The sequence below is a fragment of the Trachemys scripta genome, chromosome 2 (genome assembly GCF_013100865.1).
Source record: "Trachemys scripta elegans isolate TJP31775 chromosome 2, CAS_Tse_1.0, whole genome shotgun sequence".
NCBI classification, from domain to species: domain Eukaryota; kingdom Metazoa; phylum Chordata; order Testudines; family Emydidae; genus Trachemys; species Trachemys scripta.
The window spans coordinates 3,555,042-3,582,371 of record NC_048299.1 but is presented as its reverse complement, the minus strand read 5'-3'; the positions used below and the strand labels follow the sequence as shown (position 1 = coordinate 3,582,371).

The following is a 27,330-nucleotide window of genomic DNA, read 5'->3' as shown; positions in this document are numbered from 1 at the left end:
TCACAGGAAGGGAGGGGGGCGCATGACAAGGAGTACTCATAATACATCAGCCAAGGTGCAGGCCTGTTCATGCAGAACAAGGCTCAGCTGGTGACTTTAGTGGGGATGTGCCAATTTACGCCAGGGGAGGCTTTGGCCCCAGAGAAGCAGACGGCGGGAGAGGCGCTCTACAAACCCAGCATAAAGCACAGTTTGGGAATGAGTCTAGCAGGGGCCAGGAAAGCCAATATTTAAGTCAAGACTTGCCCTTCCCTTCCGTATCCTGGGAGATCCCTGATGGAAACGGGGTTAGAGCAGCTCCCCAGCTCAATGGGCAGGTGGCAGGCTCCTGGGAACTCCTCCCTGTTATGTTCCCAGCACAAACTCACACACACACAGACACCAGATTTAAAAAAAACCATAACTACTCTTGCCAGAAGGTTGCAATGTAGCATGACTTTATTTCTTAGAATCCAGACCAATAACACACAAGAACCAAACCAGAAAGAGACAAAGCAGGCTGCTCCCTAAAACAGCAAGGCACAACTCACCCCACCTTACTGTAGGCTGCCTATCTGCAGAACTGCCTCTGCTAGCCCCTGATTGCATGCTTCCCTACAGAGCCCCCTAGCCTGCAAGCAGGAAAAACTCCTGAGCATTTAAAGTGGTAGCTTACAATTTTAATACAGATTACACTACACTCCCCACTGTGTGCCACGGAACTGTGCTTTCCAGAGGCTGTCTGGGCAGGATGCAGAGGATTTGTGGAGTGGGGGGCAGGCCAATGAATCTGCAATTACTTTGGGTAGCCACGAGGTTTCCTGGAGCCCTGCAGGCTGCTGAAAGAGCAGTAGGCAATTGTGGGGCTAGAACACTGACCTATGGGTCGCTGTCAGGGCCCATAACAGGCAGTCTGACCTAGCAGTTAGAGCCAGGGATGGAATCAGGGTCACAGCTGGAAGTCACGCCAAGGGTCAGTGCCAGAGTTGGAAGCCACCCCACGGATTAAGTCAGCATTGCAGTCAGAAGTCAAACCCGGGGACAAGCTGGAGTCAGCCACTGGGGTTAGGGTGAGGAAGCAGAAGCGGTAGCAGGATCGATGCGTGGAAACCAGGCATGGTGGCAGGAGCTAGGAACAAGGGAAGTAACAGGAGCAAGAGGCAGGAACAGGGGGTCTCAACCGCAGCAAACCTAGCAACTGGCTGCTCAGAAAAGAGGGTGGGACAGCATGCAGCAGGAAGCTTTATGCTCAGTGGTGTCCAATCAGCAATCTGCTTCAAGTCACCTGACTCAGCTTAGTCAATGGAGGTCGCCTCTGGCGGTGGGGTGTGCACTGATGTGACCTAAGGTGCAGAGGGTGTGAGGCACTGGCAGAAGTATTGTCCCCCAGCTAAGCCAATGGGCTGGGTTTCAGGAACACTGCCTTGGATTCCTTGGCCGATAATAACGGCCCTTCACACCCCCGAGCAACAGGCGCAGAAGTCTGTAGCATAGACACAGCCTGAGAGGATCCATGGGTGTAAATTTACCCACGTGTGGAAGTGTTTGCAGGACCAGGGTGAAATTCCCTGGGGCGGGGGGAAACGCACTCCGAGCTGCGGAGGAGACAGCCGGTGAACCTTAATGAGTGAAAATTAAACCCATGGTGCTGCAGCGGAGAATCTGGCCCAATATATTCAGCAAATCACTGGGGAAGTGTCTCATATTTAATTAAATGGGGGCTGTCAGGGAGTTTAAATAAAGCGAAAACCACATCATGGGTTTTAAACTGATTTTTAATATGATAATAAAGATGGCCTTTCGTTTGGATTTCCAGGGGTGCTGCCTGGCTATGAATGATGTGCCTGACCTCCCCAGCCCCCACTGTGTGTTGTCATATACAGCTGTGAGAAGTGAGTGGGTGGGGGGGGTGAAACACTGCCCTTCTGATCTGGGAGAGCTTCCAGTGGTTACAAGCAGGGCCAGTGCTATCATTTAGGCAAACTAGGCGGTTGCCTCGGGCGCCAAGATTTGGGGGCGCCAAAAAGTGGTGCCCCCAATTTTTTTTTTACAGCGTTCCTACGCCGCCTCCTCCCCGAGCGCGCGGTCGCCACTCCACTTCTCCCGCCTCCCAGGCTTGCAGCGCCAATCAGCTGTTTGGTGCCGCAAGTCTAGGAGAGGAGGAGAATTAGAGCGGGGTCGGCGTGCTCGGGGAGGAGGCAGAGCAGAGGTGAGCTGGGGTGGGGAGCTGCCGCAGGGGGGTGCCTCAAGGCAGACGGGGGGGAGGTGCTACGGGGGGGGGCCCCTCAGGGCGGGGGGGTGCGGGGGGCTGCCGCGGGGCGGGGGGGTTGGTGGGGAGCAAGGTGGAAGTTTCGCTTAGGGCGCGAAACTTCCTTGCACCGGCCCTGGTTACAAGATACAGATGGGAGACTCTTGTTGCCATGTACCCAGGGCCGGCTCCAGGGTTTTGGCCGCCCCACGCCGCCAAAACAAACAAAACAAAAAACAAAAAAAGCCGCGATCGCAATCTGCGGCGGCAATTCGGCGGGAGGTCCTTTGCTCCCAGACGGAGTGAGGGACCGTCCGCCGAATTGCCGCCGAATACCTGGACGTGCCGCCCCTCTCCGGAACGGCCGCCCCAAGCACCTGCTTGACAAGCTGGTGCCTGGAGCCGGCCCTGCATGTACCTTGTCTACATGGGAAGGTGATACCAGTGCAAGCTAAGGTATGAATTTATACCACTACAACCTGTCATGTGGACACTCTTATTCCAGTCAAAAAGTGTCTTTTTTTCAGTTTTGCTGACGTCACCTTGGAAGGGATTTTGGTTCTGGAGCAGATGTAATTCCGTAGGTGAGTGAAGGGAACTCAGCTGAAGTTCGTGCGTTGCCCGCAGAGGCGCTAATGGATGGGAAGTGGTGGTGAAGACTGATGAAGAAGCAAAGAGCAGAGAAATATGTGCACTGAATGGGATTAAAGAGGAACAAAGGCTCTTAAAGCGTGTGTTGAAGATGTACTGCTGGATATACGTATAGTTTTTAGCAATCCTATCCGCAGAAATGAATCACAGCCCATATCTTGAAAAGCTGCAAAAGACATGGCACTATCAAAAGAGGAAGAAAGCGCTGATGTCAACAGTAACATGGAGACTCAGTCTGCAGCTGCTACATTTTTATGTAAAAGCGTGTTGTCCTGCAGGATGTGGGAGTTTCATAGCTGATGCTTATCTCCTGGTAGTGTCCAGATCTCAGCTTAGTGTTGATTTATGTGGGACTTTGGGAAAGTGCAGGTTCTCCATGGTACCATGATGGACGTTTGAATGCGACAGAACAAGGTATACGTGCAGGCGAAAAGTAAACTAACGCACATCTTGCATGCTCTTCCTAAACCAGCACCTACTGACAACGTGACAGGTACCTTTCAGCGTAGCAATCGAAGGTGGTATGGCTGATGTACAAGCTCTCGACAAACCAGAAACTGTGAACACTTGCCGCGATTTGGCTGAACACTTTCTGAAAAGTTTCAGAGTAGCAGCCGTGTTAGTCTGTATCCGCAAAAAGAAGAACAGGAGTACTTGTGGCACCTTAGAGACTAACAAATTTATTAGAGCATAAGCTTTCGTGGACTACAGCCCACTTCTTCGGATGCATTCGAAGAAGTGGGCTGTAGTCCACGAAAGCTTATGCTCTAATAAATTTGTTAGTCTCTAAGGTGCCACAAGTACTCCTGTTCTACTTTCTGAAAAGGCTTTCTAATGACACCCAACTCAATCCATTTCCAATGACATTGGGTTATCAATATTTTCACCAACAGGATGACCTCGAGCTGGGACCATGCGGGGTGGGGGAGGAGGTCAGTGAATTCCCCCACCACACTGCAGAGGGTGATACCATTGTAATTACGATTCTGTAGATTTTTACAAATAAAATGACACTTCCTTTACATTTCTATCACTACCCTGCCCACAGAATGAGATTTTATTACATTATGCTCCCAGATGGTTAAGCTACACTGGAAAACAGCCTTCTTATTGCAGGAGTGTCTACATGGGTAGTTATACCGGTATAACTGTAGTGGTTTAATATACCAGTATCATTGTACTGATGTAACTAGTAATAATCTTCCCTGTACACAAGCCCTTATGCTACCAGATGGGAATTATGGCATTTTACACCTGTAACTGCCCCTTCCCTACACTTTGTGGCAGCGTGCAAGGAGCCATGGAATGGGGATCTATACATTCGACATGGTAAAGTGAGGAGAGTAACATCAGATCGGGGGAGAGGGTTGGTAAGGAAAGGACAAGATTTACAGAAGGTCACGAAATTATTTATCATATGGCCTCATGGTGCTAGTTCCTATTTACTCCTTTTATTGTGTTCTTGTGGATTGTGCTGTTAATTTCTTTTTAAGGGTGGGGATGGGCATTGGAAGCATGTGAACCAGAAAGGAAAACGGATTGTAAACACAAGCGAAAATGAGTAACCTGATTGCATTTGCTATTTCCCCATGCCCTAGACCTCACCCATGGGAATACCACAGAGGCACAGGTGTTGGAGGGAGCAGATCCTAATGCAGGACCAGAGCCATGACTGGTCAAGTGCCCTATAAAAGAAACCTAAAGATTGTCATGACAATTTATCTGTCAATTACAAATCTCATCTATATGCCATCGCTTAAGCATGACCTTCACTTGGCACACATAACTGGGACCACCCCCATGCTTATAGCGAAGCACCCGCATGTTTGCGCCCTGCTAGAGATATTTATGAAAGGCCCATCCTGTGGTAGCCTAGGTACTTCTAGCCAGATTTTTAAAAGGTATTTAGGCTCGTAGTGGGATTTGCAAGCAGGCCTAGATGCTTTTGAAAATCCCACCAGGTGCCTTCTAACATTCTTGCAGAAATCCAGCCCCTGGAGGCTTTACACACTAAGGCCGCCAGCTGCAAATGTTTTTTAGCTTCTTTGGGGGGTGTCCCATCGAAAGAGGCCGGGCCTGATGATCAGAAGGCTTTGAGCAGCCAGGAACCCAGCTGAATGGGAGCCAGGTGGGAGCTCGGTGCCTCCAAAAATCAAGGCACTGAATATCAGGGGCCACTTTTGAAACCCTTGGCCCAAAGGCCCATAACCCTTTGGATTCCCCCAGCCGCTGCCGTTCTCAGCCCGGTTTTAGGGGCTGTTCGTTGGTCCCAGGACCCCCGCTGCACCTGTTGGAAGTCAAGCCACTGACTCCGGGGGGGGGGCCTGCCCGCCTAAAGTCACCCACGTGTCTTTGCCAGCTCCATCCGCCGGGATGAATTGCCCGGCAGCCACCCCCGGGCAGAGCTGCGCACCCCGCCTTTGCTAACCCAGCCCGATGGGCTGAACAAACACCCAGGGTGGGAGGGGAGGAGAGGCCGGCCGGGGCGTGTCCCGCTCCGCTTCCCCAGGCCGGGGGAGCGCAGCGCAGCGCAGCGCGCAGGCTGGGTGCGGGGCCAGGGCGCACCTGGGGGCGGCTCCCCGTGCTCCGGCCCGGGGCTGTGCTCTAATCAGGCTCCAGCGGAGGAGGGGCCGAGCTCGGCCGCCAGGCGAGCCGCGCTGCCCCCCCAGCAGCCATGGCGGAGGCGTAGCGAGCCAGCCGGCCAGCGGAGCGCGCACCGCCGGAGGAGGAGCGGAAAGTTGCCCTGCCCGGGGCCATGCCCGCCGGGCGCACGGGCTGGGGGCCGGGCACAGCCAGCGGCAGCGGCCGGCGGAGATAGGGAGGGAGCCGGCGGGGGCGGCAGCAGCGGCATGGCTTCCAAGGAGCGGCTCTACGAGCTCTGGATGCTCTACTTCGCCAAGGTGGGTGTGGGTCGGGGGGCGCCTGCCACCAGCCCCCCTCCCTCTGCCTGGGGAGGGGCGCCTGCAAACACCCCCCCCCCCCCCGTTTGTCCCGGGGGGGGGCACCTGTCACACCTGCCCAGGGCGCACCTGTTAACTGCCCTCCTCTCCGGGGCGCGGCCGCACCCCGTGTCCCCCCCAAGCTCGCCCGGGATGGGCTCGGAGCAGGTGCCTGGGTGCGCATCCCCCTGCCCCGAGCTCGCCTCCCCGGCCGCGGGGAGAATCCGCCCCCCTACCCTGGGGGAGGAAGCCCCCCCCCCGGCTTGGCAAGAGTTTGGTGCCGGTGCTTTGCTACCAGCGGGGCAGGCCCCCCAGCGCCACCCCCCGACTGGAGCAGGCAGCCCGGGGGGCCGTGGGAGCCGTTCGCTCACTTCCTGGGCGCTTGTTTGTTTGGCAGGATTATTGTGCCTCGGCTGCCGCTGGACTCCTGGCCCCTGTGCCGCAGGCCCTAGCAACTGTTACCTTGTGTGTGTGCAGGAGAGACGAGCTCCCGGTAACACACTAGCGTGGGGAAGTTTAGACACGGTCAGGTCAAGTGCCTGGGAAATCAGGCGTTGGCAAAGCCTTGCACGTGTGAGGTCCTTTGCAGGTGGAGCAGGAAGGAGGGTACCCTGGGGTTTAAAATCATATCGGATTAAAAGGAATCCGGGGGTGGGGGGTAACGTGCCTCAGTTAAATATCAGGGGGTAGCCGTGTTAGTCTGTATCCACAAAAACAACCAGGAATCTGGTGGCACTTTAAAGACTAACAGATTTATTTGGGCATAAGCTTTCATGGGTAAAAAACCCCCTCACTTCTTCAGTGCCACCGGATTCCTGGTTGTTTTTGTGCCTCAGTTATCAACTGCCATGGTGAACGCTGTTTGATGTTACACCTGCCTCTGACTCGCCTTGCCAATTGGTGTGGTTTTACCAGCACGCTTTGCTGTTGCCGTGTGTGAAAGACGCTAAGCAAACACAAGGGAAACTGGGTGGACACACAGTGCAGCCGGATACACAGGAAAACGGGGGAGGGAAATGTCCTAATCTCTCTTCAGTTATAGTCATGGTGCTTTTGACCAGAGTAAAACTTTTTCAAAGCAGGAGGCTTGCTTCTTGGGGATGATAAATGCAAAGTTTGAGCGTGTAGGTTGCAAGTAACCTGCTAAATTAAAAAGGCCATTTCTTAAAAAGATCTTAAATTCGCTATTTACATTTGTTTTCTTTTTGCACTTCACCCAGGCTAGACCATGAAATGTGGCTAGCCAGTTTCACTGCTTTTTGCTAGCACTTCCCTTTGACTTTTTGTCTGCCGGGCACTATGCATCCTGGTTGTGCTTTGATAATGTTTGAGTTGCAAGTGCTCTACAGGAATACTTATTTGCTAAGCAGGTTCCTTTTAAGATTTTTTTTTTTTAAAGATGAAATGTTTTTGTTGGTCTCTTGTTTTGTAACATTCTTTTTCACAGTGCTGTCCAGATTTGAGCTGCTGATGTCCTTTTAAATGACATTTGGAGTAGGAGACACTGAAACTGTCTCTCTAAAATTAATTTTGATCTCTGCCTGTAGAACACTGTTTTGTAAAGAGGAGACAGGCATTGTATGCTCATGTCAACAAGAGGCATGTGGGTTATATTCTTGTTTAATGTCTGAGTCTTCCCAGAACTCTCTTGTTTTGGTACTAGCTGGCACTGATGATTACATCTGATATGTGCCTTATTTTATTCTACTAGTGCAGCTCCAACAAGCACACCCGGCCCCTTACGGCAGAGATTTGTTTTAGTGCCGTAAATATGGCATCAGCTGGGGGAATTCCTCTTTTGTTCTGAAAAGGAAGTTTTCTCAGCTTATAGCATACTGATTAAGTCAGTTCAATGTCATGGGGGAACACGGGATAACAAACTGTCACTTCGTCATCCAAAGAAATCATTTGTAATGCAAAATCATACGGCCTTTGCCTTCCTCTGCCGCCTCTGCCTTTTCTAAAGGTGCAGCCTTGTATGCAATAAAAAGATTGAGCCAGTTGGGGAGATGAGAGCAGCAACAACGAAACATTCCCAGTTCTGAAATCGATTTTTTTTCCAAAGGTAGAAATTTAATCCTGAGTCCATTGACTGTAAAGAGGTAATTGTAGTGCACTAGCTGGATTCTTTGGGGAAAGTTACCAACCTCTAAACCTGAGAACTTGATGAACCAGAGCTAAGATTGGTGGTTCACTTGCACCCCTCTGAACAGTTACGGTATAACAGCAGGATTGAAGCCTTCGTTCTGTATCTGCCTTTCCCCTTGTGAGGATTGTTCTGTCTCTTCCTGCTGTGTTGAATCTTGTACTTGAACTGGAGTGAGAAGGTAAATTGACCGCTGGTAAGTGTGCGGGCTTAGGCTCGACCCGAGAACCAAAAGAGGGTGATGTGTGTGTGCCGCACAATGTCAGAGGGAGGGATATTACAGTTGACTTCAGTTTATCTTAAAAAAACAAACACTCTCCCCCCCCCCCCCCCCCCCCCCAACCAACAACCTTTAAGAAATTAAAATGAGTAGAGATTCCCTGTGACAAGAGTTGCTTCCAAGCAAAAAATCACACTTAACATTCTGGAAGGATGCACAGAATGTCCTTTGTAAGCGAAGGGGAGTGGATGCTATCTCAAGAGACCAGGTAGTTATGAATCACAGAAGTGTGTGTGGTGTGGTGTGTGCGCGCGCTATTCAGAGTTATCTGACTGGGTACCTGATGGGGGAAGAGAGGAGGGAGATGGACAGAGAGGGAAGTGAATAAGTAAAGGCCTGGATGTCTGGGGACAGAGGGATGTATGGTACCTGTGCCTTACTGGGGAGATGTATTATGTTGGATCTTGTTGAGGAGTATCAATCTAGATTGTTGCAATGGCATCTTCTCCGTGATCAGCACCGATATCCCGTGGGGGTAGGATCTCTGCTTAACCGGGATATGTCACCATTACCCTGCAATGTGTTAATAGGCATTAACAGCTCTTCTTGCGGGCATCTGAGACCTCATGCTGGATAACAAAGAGAGCTGGAAACTGAATTTAAAATGCTATTTCTGTTTGCAGTGGAGGTGTCACTAATGTGCAAATACAACTCTTCAAGGGCCTGCAGGAGGCTATGCCATTGGTTATGTTAATACTGGATTTCTCTACACACAGTCTTCATACTTTACGGCATGACCTGCTATTTATGTAGACGAATACCTGCAATTGAAGTCTCTAAGAATGTCTGTACACCTGTGTCTGACCCCTTTGCCTGCTCCTACGATGTTTGCTACGTGAAAACACCAACTGCTCTTCTTGGGAGCATTGCTTTCCCCACCAGGAGTCCTCTGATCATGAAGATTTACTCCAGCCACGGTGCCCTGTGAAAAATCCTCCTCCTTAAATCTCTGGGGGCTGCTATTTTTGGCTAGGACTCTGGTCTGAACCTAATGCTAGGAATGTAGGCCAGTCAATGCAACAGCAGGCCCTGTCTTCTGGAAATTGCGTTTGAAAGGCAAAGACAAGAATCGTGCAGAGATATCGTTATCTCTCTTTTAACATCCTAATGGAATGCATGGCTTGCTCGCTTTGATCATCCGATTTGGGCTGAATATCAAATGCTGCACAGAAGTCCGTTTCTCTTGCGTTGTCCTTCATTGATCAGAAAAATGTAAAATAAAATCCAGGGGGCTGGTGAGGAGGCTAGGGAGACAAAATCAACATGATGATGGAGATCAGCGAAGATGCCGTGTGTGTGTCTACTAACCCACCAGTAAATTGACTCTTTCCTGTTAAAGAATAATTAATGTTGCTGATGGCTTCTCAGCTTGTAAAAATGCCTTTGTTCGTGAGCTGTGTGAGTTCTTTAACAGATCATACTAAAGCCTTATTGAGCAGATGATGGATCTTCAGTGTTCTTATTAATCATCCTCACTCTCTGTTAAGTACATTAAGTACTGGGGAGCGAAAAATGATCACTTATGTTGTATCATGCCATTTAATTAAACACATCACTGCAGCGTAGTGAAATGGGACTAGAAGTAAGTGGCCTTTGGGGAGGATGTGAGCTTCTTCCAGCTCGCTGACCACCTGACAAAACCCCAACTTCTGATGATCTGTAGTGACATGGCTGATATTACGGTAGTGCCTAGAGGCATTGAGATCAGAGTCTCCATGGTGCAAGGCGCTGCACAGAAAGACAGTGCATCTCCATCTAAACAGAGAACATAAGAACGGCCATATTGGGTCAGCTCAAAGGTCCATCTAGCCCAGTATCCTGTCTGCCAACAGTGGCCAGTGCCAGGTACCCCAGAGGGAATGAACAGAACAGGGAATCACCAAGTGATCCACCCCCTGTCGCCCATTCCCAGCGGAAAGGAAGTATTAGCCTCATCTTTCGGCTGAGAAACTGAGGCGTGGGTCACAGAGTCCGTGGTACAACCAGGAATAGAATCCAGATTTTCAGTCCCAGTCCAGTGTCTTAACCACAGGTCTGCCTTTACTCTAGGTGAGGAGAGGGCTCTGGCTTCATATAACAGCTTTCCCTATGAGCGCCTTGGAACTGGGCTAAGGCCTGCCTGTTTTGAAGAACCGTGGAGAACTTCCTTTTCCATTTAGAACTAGGTGTGTGGCCATCTCCGTGCACCAGCTGGCCTGGAGGCTTATGGTGAGAAGAGGACATCCAAAGTGTCTCTTTGTGGGGCTGCTAGACCCTGGTGATGGACTAGAAGGCGTTGACTAGGACCCTAGAATGCCCCTGTGGCTCCCAGCTAGTCTGAGCGTCGGGAGTTGCTGAAAGCCTTGAGGTGCGCGGGGCTATGCAGTCTCCTTTTGAAAGAGGAAACCTTTCTGGAGCTGCAGGTCTCTCCGTGGCTCATGGCAGAACTCCGCTCTTCCTTTTCACAGCCTGTTGCAGCCATTGGCAGCTCTTATTAAATGACTGCATGCGTGTACCTTCTGTTAACGTGGGCCAATCAAGTGTCCGATCAGCCAAGTCCGTCTGCTCCGGGTTTGTTTAGAACTTGGTAACCAGATCTTGCTTCTTTAAAGGAGTTTTCCTGCTGCTGTTGACACTGCAGGGCTGGGCTGGCTTTGTTCGTTTTCCCCACCCACCAAGGGAACTATGCAGCTTTGACGACAATACAGTGGACAGGCAGGCACAGACAAGCCTCGGCGTGCACAGTGTCTGGGGACATCAGGCAGCTGGAGCGGGCTCAGGGGGTGACAACATCCTCAGCCGAGCCCTCTCCTCTGAATATCTTCAGAGCGTGTTTCTATTTTATCACGGCTCCCATTTCCCAGACACCCTCCCCTTCATCTAGGCCTCGTCTGCACGAGCATTTTCCTTCTGGTTTCCCATCTGTGCACTAGTGCAGCTCCCCGGCGGTAGCATGTGTAAAGGCGAACATGAACAAGGTGCTAGTGGTGTCTGGCAGTCTAACCGCGTCGCCTCGGCCAGCTCTGAGAAGTCTTAGGCCTCTACTACATGGTTAGGTTGACATAAGCTGCCCTGCGTCAACTTAGCTGTGGAAGTGTCTTCGTTAACTTTGACTCCCACCGGCATAAGTGCCTCTCTGCACCCATTTAGCAACACTGCCTCCCTGAGTGGTGGAGAGTCCCGCTCGATGTAGTCGGGTCGGCGCAGTGTCAGTGTAGACACTGCATTGCTTGTGTCGACTGTTCCCAGCTTTCAGGAGCTGTCCCGCAATGTCCCCCGCTGACAGAACAAGCGCTCCTGGCGAGGAGATGCACACCGCCGGCACAAGGAGCCGAGCGTGCGCGTGCACAAGCGATTTAATAACCGCGGTGGCTGTGTGCAGACGTACGTTAGGTCGACGTCATTGTGTAGCATAGACATGGCCTGAGTGTGGCACTGGTTAAAATTCAAGTGGCTTGTCTATTAGTAGTGGTAATAATCATGTTTATCACAGCGGTGCTGAAGAACCAACCCAGATCGGGGCTGCAGACACGGAGTGGGGGAAGGGGTAGAACACACTAGTGACAAATGGCATGCTAGTTCTGAGATTTCTTTGGGTGGGTTTAGTTAGGGGAAAGAGAGAGAAATCAACTAAATGGGAAGGGGGTGAGGATGACAGGGCAGAGGATGACAGGACAGAGGAGAAGGGGCTAAGAGGCAAGGCCTGGATTGAAGCTGAGGTGGTACAAACAGGTAATCGGCACAAGGCAAAGTCAGTCCAGTCAAAGCTGTAGAAAGTTCTCTGAAGGTCCCTTCTCCGTCTGCTTCTGCAGCTGTTCCTTCCGGCTGGGCCTTCCTGCCCTTTTTTCCTTAAGTCTGCATGGTTTGGGGGGGAGGGAGGATCAGGGGGGTTGATCTGCCCAACACAGTCCTGGGTCTGAGAGGTGTGACCCTGGCTAGGCCCCTCCTTACCCCTTCTCCTAGTGCAGCAGTGTCTGCGTCAGCAACTTGTGTAGCTGCTCCTACTGGCTGGAGTTGCTGGCTTGTTCCTCTTCTGTTAGTGGAGGTGCAGCTGTGTGATGTCAGTTAGAAGCCAGCAGAGACCAGCCTTAGTGGCCTCAGGGCTTAGGGCTGGTCCATCCTGGGAACGGACATGGGCATCGCTACATCTCTCGGGGGGGTGAAAAATATACTCTCCCCCCTCCCCCCGTGACATAGCGGTACTGACCGATGGAAGAATTCTTCCAAGCTACCCCCTCTCGGGGCGGTGGATTAACTGCAGTGATGGGAGAAGCCCTCCCAGGGCTGTCGTGCGTGTCTACACGGATGTGCTGCAGCGGCACAACTGTAGTGTGTTGTGCATAAACATACCTGTAAGCTCTGGCCAGCTTGTTGCAGGTGTTCCCAGCATCGCTGTCTTTGCTGGGTCAAGTAAACTGGAGAGCGTCCTGGGTTGGGTGCAGGTGTCTTGTGCTTGCTCTTTGGAAGGGATCCTTGCTTCAAAGAACCCTTACTTGGTAACCTTTCCCTTGCCCGGAGGGTACGGAAACGTACGGCTGCAGCTGTAGCAGCTGTAGCCCCGTCAGCAAACCGTCAAGATGAATTGCAGCTCGAAACCACAGTTTGTTTACTTCAGTGCTTCCTTAGGCCTTTCTCCCACCATCAGCAATCCCCCTTCATGTACGCAAAATAGTCCCCGGGCCTGGCTTTCCTCTCTTGGTTGCAGGCTTTAGGTCCAGGTCTCTGGAGGACCTGTCTAGTGATGTCAACAGGTGGGAGTTGAGCTACAACTCTTCTTGCTCTGGGGGAGTGGAGAGGAGATGCAGATTCTTGTGCCGTCTCCTGAGATCTCCTCACCGCCCCTGGGCCTGGAGCTCAGGTTTCTGTTACCTGAGGCCGCCCCATGTCCCTCCAGGTGAAGAGGGACGCAAGCACCAGGGACGAAGTGCGTGCGTCGTACAGATATGCCAAGGCTCCTTCAAACAACACTGGATCTCGTGTCCCGTGTTGCGACGGAGCCGCGAAGGACTGGATTGCTGCCGTGGCTGGCGCTGAAAAAGGAAGCGCTCCAGAGGCTCCGGTTTGTACGGACAGTGCCGAATGCGCTGTGCCTGCTGCTGAACGTGCTCTGCTAGTGCCGTGGGGTCTCTGCAAGGCTACCAGAGATGATGGTAGCAACGAAAGCAAGCAGTGTACAGAGGACTTAGCACATGTGAATTACATTTCGTCCCTTTTACAGATCCCCTCATGCCGTCAGACTAGCGTAAAGGGGTCTTGCCGTAAGTCCTGGTCTAAACTTACGGCTTGTGCTGTAAGCATGGTTAGACAAATACTGCACCTGTCCAGCAAGGTGGGTGTGTTTTAGTAAGTGCCCTTCTTGTAACTGGTTTCTACGTGCAGCTGCTCTGTAACTCCACAAACATCATCGGGTTTTGTAAGCCATCACCACTGTCTCTCATCTGTTGATGACATGCCATTTAGTGTTGCCTGACTTGCTTTGTTTTGATCACTCTGTAAGTCTATTTAATCAGATTCATTGCCTTTGGTACCGCTTGCGTTATTTTCCAGACTTACTTAATGTCTGAGAATTGCAGCTCCATCAGCTAGGATCTTGCCCGAAATGCTGTGTATTTTAAGTCAGTGATGAATACCTCGTTTGAATAATGAACTAATCAAAGTTCGTTTAGTCTTGGGTTACTCCCCAGTGGACAATTGTCCACATACCAGGGAAAAAAAAGTCTCACAACTGGCATTAATTGGCTCCTTGTCAATCTTAACAGAGACCATTCTCTAGGCCCATTTAGCCCTCAAGTTCCCCCCTAGGTCAGGATGGAAGTACAGTAGAACCCCGTTTAACGAGCCTCCATTATCTGTCTCTCCGTATTTACCGAATCACCAGCCACCTGGGGCTGACAGCAGCTGGGGGCTCCGGCTGTCAGCCCCCAGGCAACTGGGGGCTCCAGGTTTTCGGTTTTCTGTTCTGACTGCAGTCCCAATTAGGTCTGATATTTGGGGTCCCAATGTGCAGTGGTTCTGAAGCTTGCAGATTAGCAGCCTATGATGAACTTGGGCTGCAGATCTGTCTAGGCATATATCTAACTCCTCATCATGTGGTGGTCTCCATCAGCACTGGATGCGTATGTCTCAGATCCTTCCAAGAAAGACTCGTCAAGTGCCGAACCAAAGAGTTGAAAACTTCTCTCTCAGGTGTAGTTCTTAAAAAAGCTTTACAATGTAAGGGAATTGTACCATGATGGCTACAGGCAGGCTTTGAATGAACAGATTTAGCACGAAAATGTAGCATAAAAATCCAATGGGGATTTTGCACACTTTGCTTGTCTCAATTATGCTCCCTCTGAATAGTGACTGCTACTGCATGATATTTGGATCAATAACAGAACTGCTTCCCCGTTTTTTTGTGTACTAGGAATACAGCAGGATCCCTATTTTAGGAACTAATTGGAGATTGAGGTGCTAACAACATGAAATTGAACATCTCAAAATTGCAGTGGGTACAGTGCACAAGTTCATTTATTGCTCAATGACAGAGTAAGTAGCAAATAGTTACACATGTGTAGTGTCTGGTTAGTTTTCGCTGCCAAACTGCTCAGTCTGTTCAAACCAGTACAGCTGCTTGAAAGTTGGCTGAAGGATTGAAGTCCCATTGGGTGGCAGAAAAATGGTTCATATGATGGGTCATTCATTAGATTGCTGTTCGTAAAATCGGGGTTCTGCTGTCCAGGTTACTATGTCATTGGCAAAGCAAGTGGCGTATGAAAACACAGATTTGACTAGGAGAGAATTGTGGGAATTAGCAGAGATTTTGGGGGCGTGTGTGTGGCCGGGGAGTGGAAAGGGGCTGGCTGTTGCCAGCAAGTGACTGCAGCGTGTAGCCACATCTGCAGAGTTAAAGGTGACCCTTAATCAGGAAACGGAACAATGTTTTGTGCCTTTTCTCTACCTAAGGGTTTTCTTTACTACTGGTGAGGACGTACTGCGCACGTAAATGGCATCATCGTGGAATGAAGCCCATAGTTGACTTTATGGACGTTTGTTTCTCTTACCTGGTTATTTTTAGTTGTATTGCAGTAGAGATCCAAACTGAACTGTGGCCTCCTGTAAGGTGCAGTATTTAGATGTTGTACACTCTTCAGGTCTGTTCCTTAGACCTTGTCTGACCACGCAAGTCACTGCTCTAACAATGCCACCATACTGTGTCTAGGAAGGTCTGGCTAGTGTCTGGACAGCACCTAGCGCAATGGGGTTCTGGTCCATGACGAGAGCTGCCGGGAGCTCTACGATAGGAATAACGCAGCTGCGGACAAAAGAATGGGAGCCTGTCATACCAGCCCGAGACTGGGAAATGAGGCACAGAAACGAAATGACTTGGCCTGTGTCCGGGTAGGTGAGCCGGGCAAAGCTTGGAATAGAACCTGAACTCAGCGCCTTAGCAATAAACTCCTTCCACCGTTCACACTCGCAGCCCATTTGTTTTTCAGGGAAGAGAGGACAGTTGCTAGTGCCTGAGAGCCTGGTGACCCCTACCGTGAAATGACGTGAGGTGGCTGGGGATCCTTCGTGGCTTGTTGAGTTTTTTGATATGCGGAAACCACCGTGACTTTTCTGCCTGGCTGCCGCCATGGCTGCCGTGTCGGCCATCTGCCCATGGTGGTGCACATACAGAGGTGTAACCTGTGTGTGCGCGCGCGACGCTGTCTGTGCTGTAAACACTACGGTTGTCCCCTTCTCCTGAGCGACGGGGTGGCAGCTCTCTCTAGCGTCCTGCTTCAGAGACGCGCTCCGCCTGCGTCTTTAGATGAGAGCCCCGTGGATGCTGACTGTCCTTGGGACTGCTTCTCTGGGGGCAGAGCATTATCAGTCCATTGAGCGAGCGCTTCTCCAGCTCTCTAACATCCGCCTTGCTCCAGTCAGGGTGAGGGTAATTAACCACTGGAGCAACTTACTGAGTGCTGTGGTGGATTCCCTGTCACGGAAGCCTTTCAGTCCAGGCTGGCTTCCTTTCTTAAAAACCTGCTCCATCTCGACCTCAAGAGATGGGCCTGCTGCCGGAAAGGCTGGGTGAAATCCTCGGGCCTGGGTTAGATAGCAGGTCAGACTAGATGATCGTAATGGTCCCTGCTGGTCTTAACAGCTGTGAATGTTGAAATGCAGGGTTATCTAGCCACACATTTGTATTCTAGTACTTCCACCTAATGGTTTAGCTGAGATTGGGTTCCCCCTTGTTCTGGCCGCTTTACAAACACATTGAGACAATCCCTGCCCCAAAGGAACTTACTCTGACTAGACAAGGCAGGCAAAGGGAGGATTGTAATCCCCATTTTATAGATGGGGAGACTGAGACCCAGAGGTCAAGGATTTAATCCTGCAGAGGGCTGAGCACACGGTGCCTGATCCAGCGTTGGACTTCAGCCCATGCATGTCTCTCGAGCGTTCGACTAGTCAAGGGGAGTGCACACGTGCTTTGTGGGGTCAGGGCCAGAGCATGTTACAGCATCGAGCCCTAGGTGACCTGGCTCAAGGCCACCCAGGAAGTTTGTAGCAGAGCTGGGACTTGAACCCAGATCTCCTGAGTCCCAGTCCAGTGTCCAAACTCCACGGGGGCCCTTCCCCTGAAGTCCATGCTACCTAGAGTTTATGTAGGCGTTGGCTCTCTGAAGTTCCGCTTCTCCAGGAAGGTCACCCATGCTGAAAACCAGGAAGCTAGTTTTAGGGGCAAGACTGAATCCCTGAGTTGTCTGCTGCTGATTCTCTTGCCTTTCGTGTTTTTGATGATGCTCAAGTCGTCTCTGCTTCCTATCCCTCGGTCTTTCCTGCCACCGCTCTGATAACGATACTGGGGAATTGGTCTCCTCCTCCAGAAGTTCCTGTCTGTCCCCAGTAGCTTTCTAGGAACGGGCCTTGTGACAAAATACTAGGGAAACAGCCAGGAGAGAACACTTAATACTGCAAATAGCAGCGAGGCAGAGGACTTGCTCTGCGCTTCCAGTGAAACGGATGCGAAGCAGGCCTGGCTTATAAGTGGTTTTAAGTAGCTGCCCCTGTTGCAGGACACTCTAGCACTGTCCAGGTCATGGGAAGACTAACAGATCCAAGGCTGGCTTGGCTGGACCGTACGGTGTTATGGGACCAGGGCGTCAAGTGCTGTGTAAAGGCCTGTAGGGAAACAACTAACCAGCGTGGTGGTGACAGTACAGCATTAGGCTCTTGTAGCCTGTACAGGCTGAGGAGGTGAGCGATTGTCCAAGCGGTGTGGCAGTGATGGGGTATTAAGAAGAGCTCGGCTTTATAAAAAGGTCCCAGCGGTGGTGTCTGCCAGATTGACAGTCAAGCTCTCAAGAAAGACTCTTGAGAAATGTGGCACCAGACCAGGCACTAGAGAAAAGGCTGCCTGGCCCAATCTCCTCCTGGTCCTCATGAGATGGCCTAGTGCAGTGGTCCCCAATGCGATGCCTGCAGGTGCCATGGCGCCCACCAGGGCAACTATGTGCGCCCGTGTACTGGCCAGCGGACGAGCATCCGCCGACAAGCAGCGTCATCCAGAGGCACCGCCGAAAATCGGCAGCATTTCGGCGGCGACGCCTCTGGATGACACTGCTTCTCGGCGGCAACGCCCATTGACATTGCCGCTTCTCGGCGGCATTTCGGCGGATGCTCGTCCACTGGCCGCGGTCCGTGGTGGCTCGTCGTCTGGCGCCCGCCCGATGAAAAAGGTTGGGGACGTCTGGCCTAGTAGGACCTGATGTGGCACCCTTCTTCCCAACCCACCTCCCCTGTTCGTGTGATGGGCTCCTTGGCCCGGGCAGTGGCTCTGCACCATGCCCGCCAGCCCACTCTGTATCGCCAGATGGGGGGACACAAAACATCAGACTGGAGGCTATCCTGCTTGGTTTCTAGCCTGGGCCCCTGAGTTCGCTCCTTAGGTGCCAGATCGGACTGGAACCTCTGCATCCTGTCTCGGTGCTGAGGGCTGGAGCAGGCTAGGTCGGGGGATGCCAGCGGGAAAGGAGAAGAACAAAGGTGATGGTAAGCTCTCTGGGACAAGCTGTCATAACCTTATTTGTACGGTGCCTATTGCAAGGAGGCATTGGCTGGCGCCTCTGGTCCTCTCTACGATGCTAATGGGAAGAGAAGCGTCTGTCCTGGGAACGTTTTGGTTCCTGCCCCACTGAATGGGTCCGGATCCCAGCCTCCCGCTCCTGGGGGCAGTCAGAAGGGGTATACGCCAGTGCTGTTGTTCCAGGCCCGATAAGCGACCCGGCGTCAGGCCTGTGAGCCAAATTCTATATCCGGCGGTGTCACAGCAGCACGTGAACGGGCAGATCCTGCTCCCAGAGGCGGAGGGGCTCGGCCATTGGAGTGAAACAGATGGGCATCTAAAATGGCAGCTCTTAAATGTCATGTGCCACCGGTGTTGGAAATCACCAGCCACCTGCGATGTCGGATTATCACTGGGCTGCACTTGATGGCCACGGGAACTGCATGGGAGTAGTGGGTCTAGAATTCGCATCCTCCTGTTGGAAAAGCCCAGGTCCCTGCCACTTGAGTTAAAGCATAATCGCTGTTGGTGTAAGGCCCGTGGCACGCAACTGATCAGTGCTGCTTCCATCCAGCAACGGGCAATGCTGAGACACTCGCCAACTCATTACAGTGTCGACACCTCATCAAACATTGCAGGGCAGAGCCCACGGGTGGATTGACTCCAAATTGCTGGCTTCAATCAGCAAGTCGGAAACCTTGATTTAAATCATGCCGTTAATTTGGCTTTGCATTTGTACTTTATTTTCCTAAAGAGATGTTGATTCTCATTTGGTTGGTGACATGTGAATTTGGAATTACATATAGCTTTTACGCTGAATTTGGTACTATGGCTAAACAGGAGGATATGCTGGAGATCTATACACATTTAAGCAGTTATGTAGCTTCATTTGTTTGTCCAGGTTCTTAATTTTTACATTTATGATGTTTAGAAAATGGCAAATGACCCTTCCTGTTTACTAGATTTTTACTAGTGACTTGTGTCAAGCTGCATTTGGATGGAAACTGGAATTCAGGTAAACACACAGCATTTTAAAACTATCTTAAATGTGCTGGATACGTAATAGGGTTTATCCACACATTTTGCATTTAAAGCTGATTATTAAAGGAAATATCCGTAGCTAGTGAATTGAACAGGTTGTTTCTGGTCACATGTCCAGTAAGGTTTTAGCTCTAATAGATCTCAACTTTACACCATGTTTTTATTCCTAGATTGGAAGAGGAAAACAAGCTTTCCTGCTTTAATTCCCAATTGGTTTTTAGTTCTTTCAGAGTTCAATCATTTAACTGAACTAGCCGACTTAAACAGAAATGAAGAAAATATTCCATCTGTACCCGCCGAAGAGGCTACTGCTGTCAAAAGTTGATTTAGTCCTTCAGCAAACTCTGGGTCCATTGCTTTAGCTAGTGACTTCCACCAGTTGGATGGCTTGACGTTTTCATGTCCTCCTTGAATATTTCAGATGGGCCTTAATATTGTTTCCCTTCTATTACCCAAGTGGCTAGCCAAAGTTTTGGGCCCTGGAGATGTTCTAGTTAGGAAGAGAAATTGGTGATCGTTGGGTATTTCTTTGCAATCTTCTTTATTTACAAGGAATGTACAAACTCCCGTGTCTCTGAATATGGAGGGAATCAGATAGCAGGAAAACCGTTGCTTTTGCGTTCAGCACCACGAGCAGCCTACGCCCCTCGCTCAGAAACCTCTCGGCAGGTTTCTTCCAGGGTCAGACGCCTGGCTTTCAGCTGCCCCTTCAGGCTGTGTGTTTCTCTTCTGTCCTCTGCGTTTTGCCTTCCCTCACTCAGATCCCCACCCAAAACAATCCTCGGCAAAAGTTCCTGGCCCAGTTCACATAGTCCTTGGTCTTAGATGGGGGCTTAACTGTACGTTTACATTAATTTAATTGCCGTGAGGATGTAACTCAACCCATAACGAGGTTTCATCCCATTCAGAACGGCGTTGAGTGCCACATTTTAAAAACGTAGAGGTTTTCTTTTAAAAAGAAAAATAGGGGTTTAAAGTGAAATACAATCCACCTGTCTTGATAAATCATCAATCTTCATCCATCCAGGAAACCATCAACCTAAACTGTGGTCACCCTTTATCCAGCTCCTGGTAACTGTCCCCATTACAGTGAGCCGCGGGTGGATCCCTTTGGCTTGCTAAGCTGTACCAGGGCAGCTGCTTGCATGGAGATAGCAATGGTCCTGCTCTACAGCCAGCTGAAGGACCGGGGGTAACCATCCTGGGGTGGTAGTGTTTGCTTGGGACTAACTCGCTGAGTCTGCAGCACAAATATTAGCGGAAAGATTCTAATGTCCCCAGGAAAGACCCACGGACCATGTCATTCCCTTATAAACACTGCAGCCGTTAACTAAACACATGGGTGATGGATCGCGGTCTTTGCTATCCTCGCCGTAAGCGCTAAGGGTGACTGCTTTGGACACTCACATCTGCGCGTTGGCATGGCGTTGCCTCTCCCCTGCCCGCCCAGACTTACCGAGAAACGTGCTACACACCCTCCCGAGCGCCTGCCTGGCTCTCCCCCTCAGAGTGCCCTCCAGCCTGCTTTGTGCGATGGGCAGACTTCCTGGAGCGCCAGCTGGAATCCCCTGCTGTGCACCCAGGGGGCTGCAGCCCTGTCTTGACTCCCTAAATGAGGCTCCAGGTGCGGCCGTGATAGCAGAGCAGAGGCACCCCTGGTATGTTAATTAAAATGAAGTAACCCTTGCCCCTTCGTTCCGCTCATCAGAGCGCCATGGATGGGCGAGCAGGGGGCATGCTTGTCTGTAGTGTTTGACCCTTCCTTTGGGGAACAGTATCTCAAGACTGGAATAGGGCAGTCTGCCCCTTTAAGGGCTGCGGGTGCTTGGGGTGCGGCCCCTTTAAGAACCAGTGTTTGGAGCTGGTAGACTGGGGAGAGGATCCGACCCAGCTGGAAATATTGTTGGGGGAGGACAAGTGGCTGAGTCCCATGGCTGCCTGCTGGGCATGGGGAAGGAGTGCTCCCAGCTCAGGGAAGGGCAGGTCTGGAAACAGGAGGTAGTTCTTGTGATTCAGCCCGAGTGGTGGTCTGGTAGACCTGGAGAGCAGGGTGGCCTGCCAGGGCCCCGGGGTGATGGGAAAGGAGCCGGCTTACCTGCCAGGAGTAAGTGAAACTGTTCCGCTCTGGGGGATGATAAAGCAGGGGGCTGGGAGCACTGCCCCAGGATGGTTACTGACCCACTGGCTGATGAGCGGGGACCACCAGCTCACCAAGATGTTAAACCAGGGCTGCCTTTGCTGTGCGTGGGGGTGTGAAACTCCCATTGCTCCCACTCTTGCAGTGGTCGGAAGCCAGAATTCCTTCGCGTGGGGCTCCCTTTTTGGGGGCAGGGGGCAGTGCATGGGTTGGCTGCTCCAGGGTGTCTGCCACAGGGTGGCTGTACCTAGAACTCGTAAAGGGATGAAGGATGCCGTGGGCGTAACTGTATCAGTGAAGTGACACCAGCCCTCAAAACTTCATCCGCTTAGACACAAATTTCCTAACTCCGTCCAGCAGCCCACGGTGGCCCACGGCTGCAGCTCCTAGGTGCTGCTGCAACACATGGAAAGGCACCGTCCAAAATGCAGCTGTTGGATTAGTAACCTGGGGAGAAGAGGGCCCAGCCCCCTAGACAAGGACATTCCATACAGGTGAAGAGTGAGTGGGTGTGCACAGGTCTACACCTGCTTTTAAGATGGGCTGAAAACCTGAGCCCCCCCCTTTCACTCTCACGGTTTGTATTCTGGTAGCACTGGAGGCCTCTGCCATGCTCAGGGCCCCAGTGTGCAAGGCACTGCACGTACGCCTCGTAAGACACTGAGCCTACCTCACTGTTTACCGTCTGCTACATAGACAAGACGGATGGAAGATTTTTTATAGTGGAGGAACCGAATCCTGGAGAGAGGAAGTGACACACCAGCTACTGGCAGCTGAACCCAGATCTTCCAAGTTGTGATCCATTGCCTGGACCTCCTGACTATTCTCCTTCTGCTCTTCTGGGTGTCCCCAGCCCGGGCTCCCCTTACTGACATGGGTGGGATGGAGACAGTCCCCGCTTGCACCTCAGGGCCACGCTGCAGGGGAAGGAGAATTGGTTTTGATGAAAGCGGGTGCCGAGGAAGGGAGGCCTGCACCGAGCTGCGTCTGGCTGGAGCTGGCCGCGGCGTTGGGCTTGAAATGGCTTTTCCATCAGGAGAACGGCACCTTTTGCAGGAAGGGTCTGTGTTCAGCAGAATTCGGGTTTTTGTTGAAAATGCAGACTCCTCAGCAGGAAAACAAACTGGTTAAGGATTGCAGTCAACCCCCTCATTTTCCACCCCAACTTGTCTCTGGAACAAGCCCCCGCTTCTCTCCCGACTCTCATCAGGAGATGGGCTCCCTGAGCCATTGGTCTGCAACTGAGCTCCAGGCCTTGGTGTCTGGAAGGCGTCTAGCCTGGAAAGCGGTGTTCAGACTCCTTCATGCACTGCTGCAAGGGGACCCGCTCTTCCTGGCAGGTGTGGAAACCCAGCATGGTGTGAACGGAGACACTGGACTCCAGTCTCTCTTCTCTGCTGAAGTATGGGAGCTACCTGGAAGGTCCCTCACGTTAAATGCCACCTACTGCAATGTGTCCTGGTCCACTCTGGTAACGAGAAGGCCGAGAACTGAGTTCAGCTCAGCTCCCTGCCAGATGGACTTGGGTTGGACGGCAGTTGTGTGGGAGACCAGTAAGGGTCACTGAGGAGCTAATGGGGGTGTGATAGGCAGCGCTGTGCTCCGGAAGGTAGCACTGACTCAATACCGCAGTGTGGTGCAAGGGGGCGTTCCGATACTGGAGGGGGGCCATCATTCAGATGAGATGAGGCAAAACCAAGGTCCCTGCTTTCTTGTCTCTAAAGGTTCTCTGGCCCTTCCTGTGAATGGGGCGGCTAACAGCCTGCTGTCCTAACCCCAAGCCAGTGATGATCCCCTGCAATTTCAATGGTCCTTAGATCTCGATAAAAGGGCTAAAAAGAGGATGGGTATTTAGAAACTTGGTCATCTTTTAAGTGTACTCCGCTCTCCCCAGCCAGTGAGATAAAGAACCTGGCTAATGATTCTGGCTATTAACTAGCCCCTGAATAAGTAAGGAGCATTGTACAACGTAGTGTGTTGTAACTTTGCCTTTATTTAAAAAGTATCAAAAGAAATAGCGGTGAGAACGGGCACCCTTCACTTCCAATCCCAGGCTGTTGGGTAGCGTTGCTGTATGCTGTCCTACAGCTGCCATAGCCCACCCCAGAGGTGGCTGCAGTTTGTCGGTGAACCCGGTTTGTGCGTAGCTCACGTAAAGCGCTGTGCGATCCCTTGGGATAGAGGTGCTATATAAATGCAAGTTACTATTTGTTCGCTATCTTGGTGTCCGGTGCTGTATGTTTCAGCAGATTCTTCCTGCCGCCCAGCCCCACAAACGGCTGTCTGGACACACCCTTGGAGGCGTTTCCTTTCGCTGTTCTGAGCTGGGCTGTTCTTGGGTGACTCGAAACTCGGTGGTGGCGGCGTCCGTCCGCGTGGGGAGCCAAGCTGTCAGACGCTGTCCTGTTCTCCCTCGAGAACCTTGGCACGTCTGCCCGTGTGGCCCCCTGTGCATGGGCAGAGCTCCCTGTAATGGTCCACCGGGCTGCCACATGGTCCCCTTTCAGCCACCGTTTGCTGGGCAGTGGGAGTGCTGGGACAACGTCTCCTTATTCAGCTAAATGGGTCAGGTGACCTCTCCAGGTCCTTCCCACCCTGGGATTCTGTTGACCTCCCCCCAGTTTGTTATCTCTGTCTCATCTTATATCTAGCCTGTGAGCTCTTTGGGACCGAGTGTTTCTATTAGGTATGTGCAGCGCCTAGCGGAGTGGGACCCAGGCTGGGACCTCGGAACAGAAATAACACTGCTATACAGGGAGAGGACAAATCCATTGGTATGTTTTAAGGACCGGGAGGCCGGGGGTCCGTTCCTGGCATTGCCACTCGGGTGACCTGGCATGTCCGGTCCCCTCTCCATGCCCCAGGAACCCCCTGTGTAAAGTGGAGTGAATCCCCCTTGCTGGAGTGGCGTGGAAGCGAAGCCCATTAAAGGGTTTCCGCTGCACCCATAGGCCGTGCTCTGGAAGGATACAGCCTCCGTCCTTTTGGAGCCGCTCGCCTCTTCCCACCTTGCTCTGACCTCCGTTGCTACTTCTGTTAAGCACAAATAGTGCCAGTGCATTGACTAGCCCTTCCCCGCAGCCTGCCTTGTCAGCTGTCTGGCGCCAGGTGCCGAGGAGTTAGCCGCCTTGCAAACCTGTTCTCCTTCCCCTATTGTGTTATCAGCCCCTGCTCCTCTCCGCCCTGGGAGCTCAAGGTTATTGGCTGGCTTTGTACGTTCTGCAGATTGTATAGCACGGGTCGGCAGGGATCCTAGAAACCAGCGTGGTGGTCAGCTGTGGCTGGTGCCTTTGAATGTGGAATACGTTCAGCCGCTCCACCCCTTTGTTCCACCCTCTATCTCCCGTCCCCACCCCACGGAGCCGGAGTCATTGCTTAAATGCAGCCCTTCTCCACCGGCTTCCCTCGTCCTTTCCTTCCTCTCTCTGCCAAGGCTCTTGTATCTCTCCTCTCCCCTGGTTCCTGGGGAGCAGACACCACGTGAGATGGTTATTTCTGGCCAGATGTCACTGTAGCTGGCATCTCCCCGACGGATCGGCAGCCAGGGGGAGGGCGTGTTTTTTCCAGCCGCTGGTGCTGCAATATTTCCACAGCTCTGCCTGGTCTCTGGTAGGCTGAAGCCGCTGTGCGCCCTGGGGATGAGCCGGCGTGGGGAGCGACTGACTTCACGCACAGCGGTGACTCAGTTCTCACCAGCTCCCCCTTGCGGAGGGTAAGGGGGAGAGGGCTGCCCTTGGAGAAATGCTGCGGGGGTGGGAATACGATGATCCATGCCGAGAGCCGCGTGGGCTAGTGGATAGGATGCTGGGCTAGGTGTTCAAAGACTTGGCTTCTGTTCCTGGCTATGACATTGAGCAAGTCGCGTTCCTCTGTGACTCAGTTTCCCCTCCCACCTGTCTTGCCTCTTAGACTGTAGTCCCTTCGGGGCAAGGGCGGTTGTGTTCGTACAGCGCCTCTCACAGCGGGCACCCCGGGGCTGCTGTAATACAGTTAACAGGGAGCAACGGATTAAACATTGAGTCGTTCCAGCGCCGAAATCAACAGCGAGCTCGAAGTGTAGATCCTGACAATGCGCAAAGCCCCGCCGGTCCATCTGATGCTTTCCTTTGGGGAACCAGACCGTTGTCTAAACCCTGGGTTGTGAGTTCAATCCTTGAGGGGGCCACTTAGGGATCGGGGCAAAATCAGTACTTGGTCCTGCTAGTGAAGGCATGGGGCTGGACTCGATGACCTTTCAGGGTCCCTTCCAGTTCTAGGAGATAGGATATCTCCATATATTATTTTAATAGGCAGCAGGTTTAAAACAAATAAAAGGAAGTTCTTCTTCACGCAGCGCAGTCAACTTGTGGAACTCCTTGCCTGAGGAGGTTGTGAAGGCTAGGACTATAACAGCGTTTAAAAGAGAACTGCATAAATTCATGGAAGTTAAGTCCATTAATGGCTATTAGCCAGGATGGGTAAGGAATGGTGTCCCTAGCCTCTGTCTGTCAGAGGCTGGAGATGGATGGCAGGAGAGAGATCACGTGATCATTGCCTGTTAGGTTCACTCCCTCTGGGGCTCCTGGCATTGGCCAGTGTCGGCAGACAGGATACTGGGCTAGATGGACCTTTGGTCTGACCCGGTATGGCCGTTCTTACGTTCCTTCCTGACCCTCGCCCTAAACTTCCCCTCTTCAAAACGGTATTCTTCCTAGTCCTCTCCCCTTGTACTGCCCTCAATAGCCCCTCCCTCTGCACGAGGGTCACGCCCTGCAGCTGTTTGTGTACACCATTAAATGTCATGTCTCCTCACCCCTTCTCCTTTTACGTCCCTGCCCGGTGGGACCCGGGGATGCAGCCTCCCAAGTAGGTGATGTGCTGTGGAAGGCTTTCCCCAGCTTTGCTGTGAAAGCACCAGGCCCAGAGCCCCTCCAGAAATGGGGAGGGCACAGGGGGGTTTTCTCTGCTCGTTGGCCTGGTAAGAAGCAACTCTCCCTTCCTCCCCCGGGTCCACCTCCCAGGGAAGTTAAACCCCATTCAAGCTGCTGGAGGCCTCTGATCTAACAGGAGCACGTTGGGCTGCAGAAGCTGATCGAGGTCCTTGCTGCTTTCAAAGCGATCCTGAGTGAGGGGTTGAGGGTTCGGGGCCCCTGGCGTCTCCCTGCAGAGCCCAGCCAATGCTTCTCCCTAATTAAACCTGGCTGGGGTTTGGCTGAACCCGCGGGGCCTGCAGCAAGCCTGGGCAGGAGGGAAGCTGCCCCCTCTCTGGCTGCCCCCAGGATTGAACGTACGGACAGACCCAAACAGCCCATGGCTGCAGACCCAGCCTCACTGCCCCGCTAGGAAGGTGGCTGACGGTGGCAAAGAGGCCTCAGGGCCGGGCCCGTCGTGTGGCCGGTGGTTCGGGAGGGAGCTCTTGTCTGTGTATTGGCCAGAGTGGCCAAGCTGATGCCTCCCCACCTGCCAGGTCTGTGTCTGACCCGACTGGCCGACGATGGAGATGTGAGGAGAGACCCAGCTAACGGGAGGCTCTGGTGCGAGTGTTGGGCATGGCTTTATGGGGCTGGGCTGTGGGGCAAGCCGCTTGCGAGATCTGAAGGAGCCTCTGCTGTTGCATGGAGAACTTCCAGTTCCTAGGGCTGGCTCTTCCCATCTGGCCTTGAGTTGGGCCGGGGGAGGAGAGAGTCAAGAACCAGCAGGCATGGGGGGGGAGCCGCCCAAATCTCAACCTTGCTCCAGGAAGGTATTATGACTTCCAGGGAGCAGACGGGCTGCTGGCTACATGGCAGCTGCTCTCCTGCCCTGGGGTGGTAGGAGTCGTCTGTTCTCATAGGTGGTCGACTCTCGCCAGCTAGCAGCATCAAACTGACAGAGGCCTGGCATGGGGGTGAAGAGCACAGCAGAGACGCTGGGGC

At 52.3% G+C, this 27,330-nt stretch overlaps 1 protein-coding gene across 1 annotated transcript in view; it reads left to right on the top strand.

Annotated features, from left to right (window-relative positions):
* The first annotated feature begins 5,426 nt into the window (after window positions 1–5,426).
* The window catches only part of NBEAL2 (neurobeachin like 2), a 186,933-nt gene continuing 165,029 nt past the window's right edge, over window positions 5,427–27,330 (top strand). The window contains 1 exon segment of the mRNA XM_034759758.1: window positions 5,427–5,778. Within this exon segment, the coding sequence (XP_034615649.1) occupies window positions 5,728–5,778 (51 nt within the window). The 5' untranslated portion in view covers window positions 5,427–5,727.